Genomic DNA, 1,092 nt, shown 5'->3' with positions numbered 1-1,092 from the left:
AGGGAATGGGGGGGGGTGGAAATGGGGGTTTGGGGGCAGCATCTGGGGGTCTGAAGGGCTTGGGGGGCTGGAGAGAGATCCAGGGGCAATATTGGGTGGGCAAAGTGAGGCTCTGGGGGCCCCCAAATGGAGCCCACCCCAAACCCGCCCCATTACTCACGCTTCATCCTGTTCCACAGCTGCTGCCCCTTCTTGGGTTTGGGGCCGGGGCTCTCGGTGTAGGAGTGGGGGGGGTAGGCAGCAGTGGGGCTGGGCTGAGGGCCCCCCCCACCCCCTTGGGGCTGAGCCCCCCCCGTGCCCATGGGGTGAGGCTGGGGGGGCTGGGGGGGGGCGGCGCTGGGGGGCATTTGGGGCTGGGAGCTGTTGTAGGGGGCGGCATCGTCCAGACCCGGGACTGGAGGCTGCTGTGGGGGGGGGGGACACAAAATGGATCAGAAATGTGGGGAGGGGGCTGACGGGACCCCCCCAACTCACCCCATAGCGCTCACCTGGCTGAGGCCGCTCTGCTGCCCGGGGGTGGGGGGCTGCTGGGGGGCAGCCCCATAAGTGCCCGTGGTGCCATATGGGGCTGCAGCCCCGTACCCCGAATAGACGTTTTGCTGGGGGTCATAATGGGGGGAAAAACAACACGGTCAGCAACTGCGGGACCCCACAGGCACAATAAGGACCCCCTGATTCACCCCTACAAGACCCAGCCCCACAAGCTGCCCCATAACCGCCCCACGTGGGGGTCCCTGCCCCTATTGTGGGTTGAACACTCGGGGTCCACCCCCATCCTAAACCATAACATGGGGGCACAGCTCCAGCCATTGTGTGACCCCCCCCCATACAACGAAATGAGCCCCCAAACTCGCCCCAATTGCACTGAGCCCCCCCATAGGGTTGGGGTCCCCCCGTCCTGCCCCCCCCCCCGCTCACCATGGGGTAGTAGTAGTTGTAGGGGTAGGAGTAGCTGTAGGGCTGGTACCATTGGTAATAGGGCTGCTGCTGCTGCAGGGCTGTGGGGTCGCTCTGTGCTGAGGAATACTGCGGGGGGAGGAAGGTTCAATGGGGACCCACAGCAGCCCCCCCCAAACCCACCATAACCCCCCA

General features: G+C 65.5%; 1 protein-coding gene across 3 annotated transcripts; it reads right to left on the bottom strand.

Annotated features, from left to right (window-relative positions):
* Positions 1-130: 130 nt before the first annotated feature.
* LOC107307915 (leukocyte receptor cluster member 8-like) lies at positions 131-1,086 on the bottom strand. 3 transcript variants are annotated; one of them, XM_015851407.1, is made up of 3 exons: positions 919-1,086; positions 489-608; positions 131-401 (listed from the first exon to the last, which is right to left on the bottom strand). In XM_015851407.1, exons 1-3 carry the CDS (start codon positions 919-921, stop codon positions 153-155), a joined length of 372 nt encoding a protein of 123 aa, XP_015706893.1. In that variant the 5' UTR covers positions 922-1,086; the 3' UTR covers positions 131-152. The 3 variants fall into 3 exon arrangements, with proteins under 3 accessions (XP_015706893.1, XP_015706892.1, XP_015706894.1); XM_015851406.2 differs by having other exon boundaries at positions 134-404; positions 919-1,081; XM_015851408.2 differs by having other exon boundaries at positions 135-404; positions 489-599; positions 919-1,079.
* Between the last annotated feature and the right edge of the window lie 6 nt (positions 1,087-1,092).

Source organism: Coturnix japonica, unplaced genomic scaffold, assembly GCF_001577835.2.
Source record: "Coturnix japonica isolate 7356 unplaced genomic scaffold, Coturnix japonica 2.1 chrUnrandom2333, whole genome shotgun sequence".
Lineage (NCBI taxonomy): Eukaryota > Metazoa > Chordata > Aves > Galliformes > Phasianidae > Coturnix > Coturnix japonica.
Note: the sequence above shows the minus strand (reverse complement) of the source record. Positions and strands in the feature narration are given on the sequence as shown.

Coding starts and splice junctions, on each gene's coding strand:
- LOC107307915 (XM_015851406.2), bottom strand. Junction 405..488: donor AGCAGAGCGGCCTCAGCCAG/GTGAGCGCTATG, acceptor CCCCCCCCACAG/CAGCCTCCAGTCCCGGGTCT.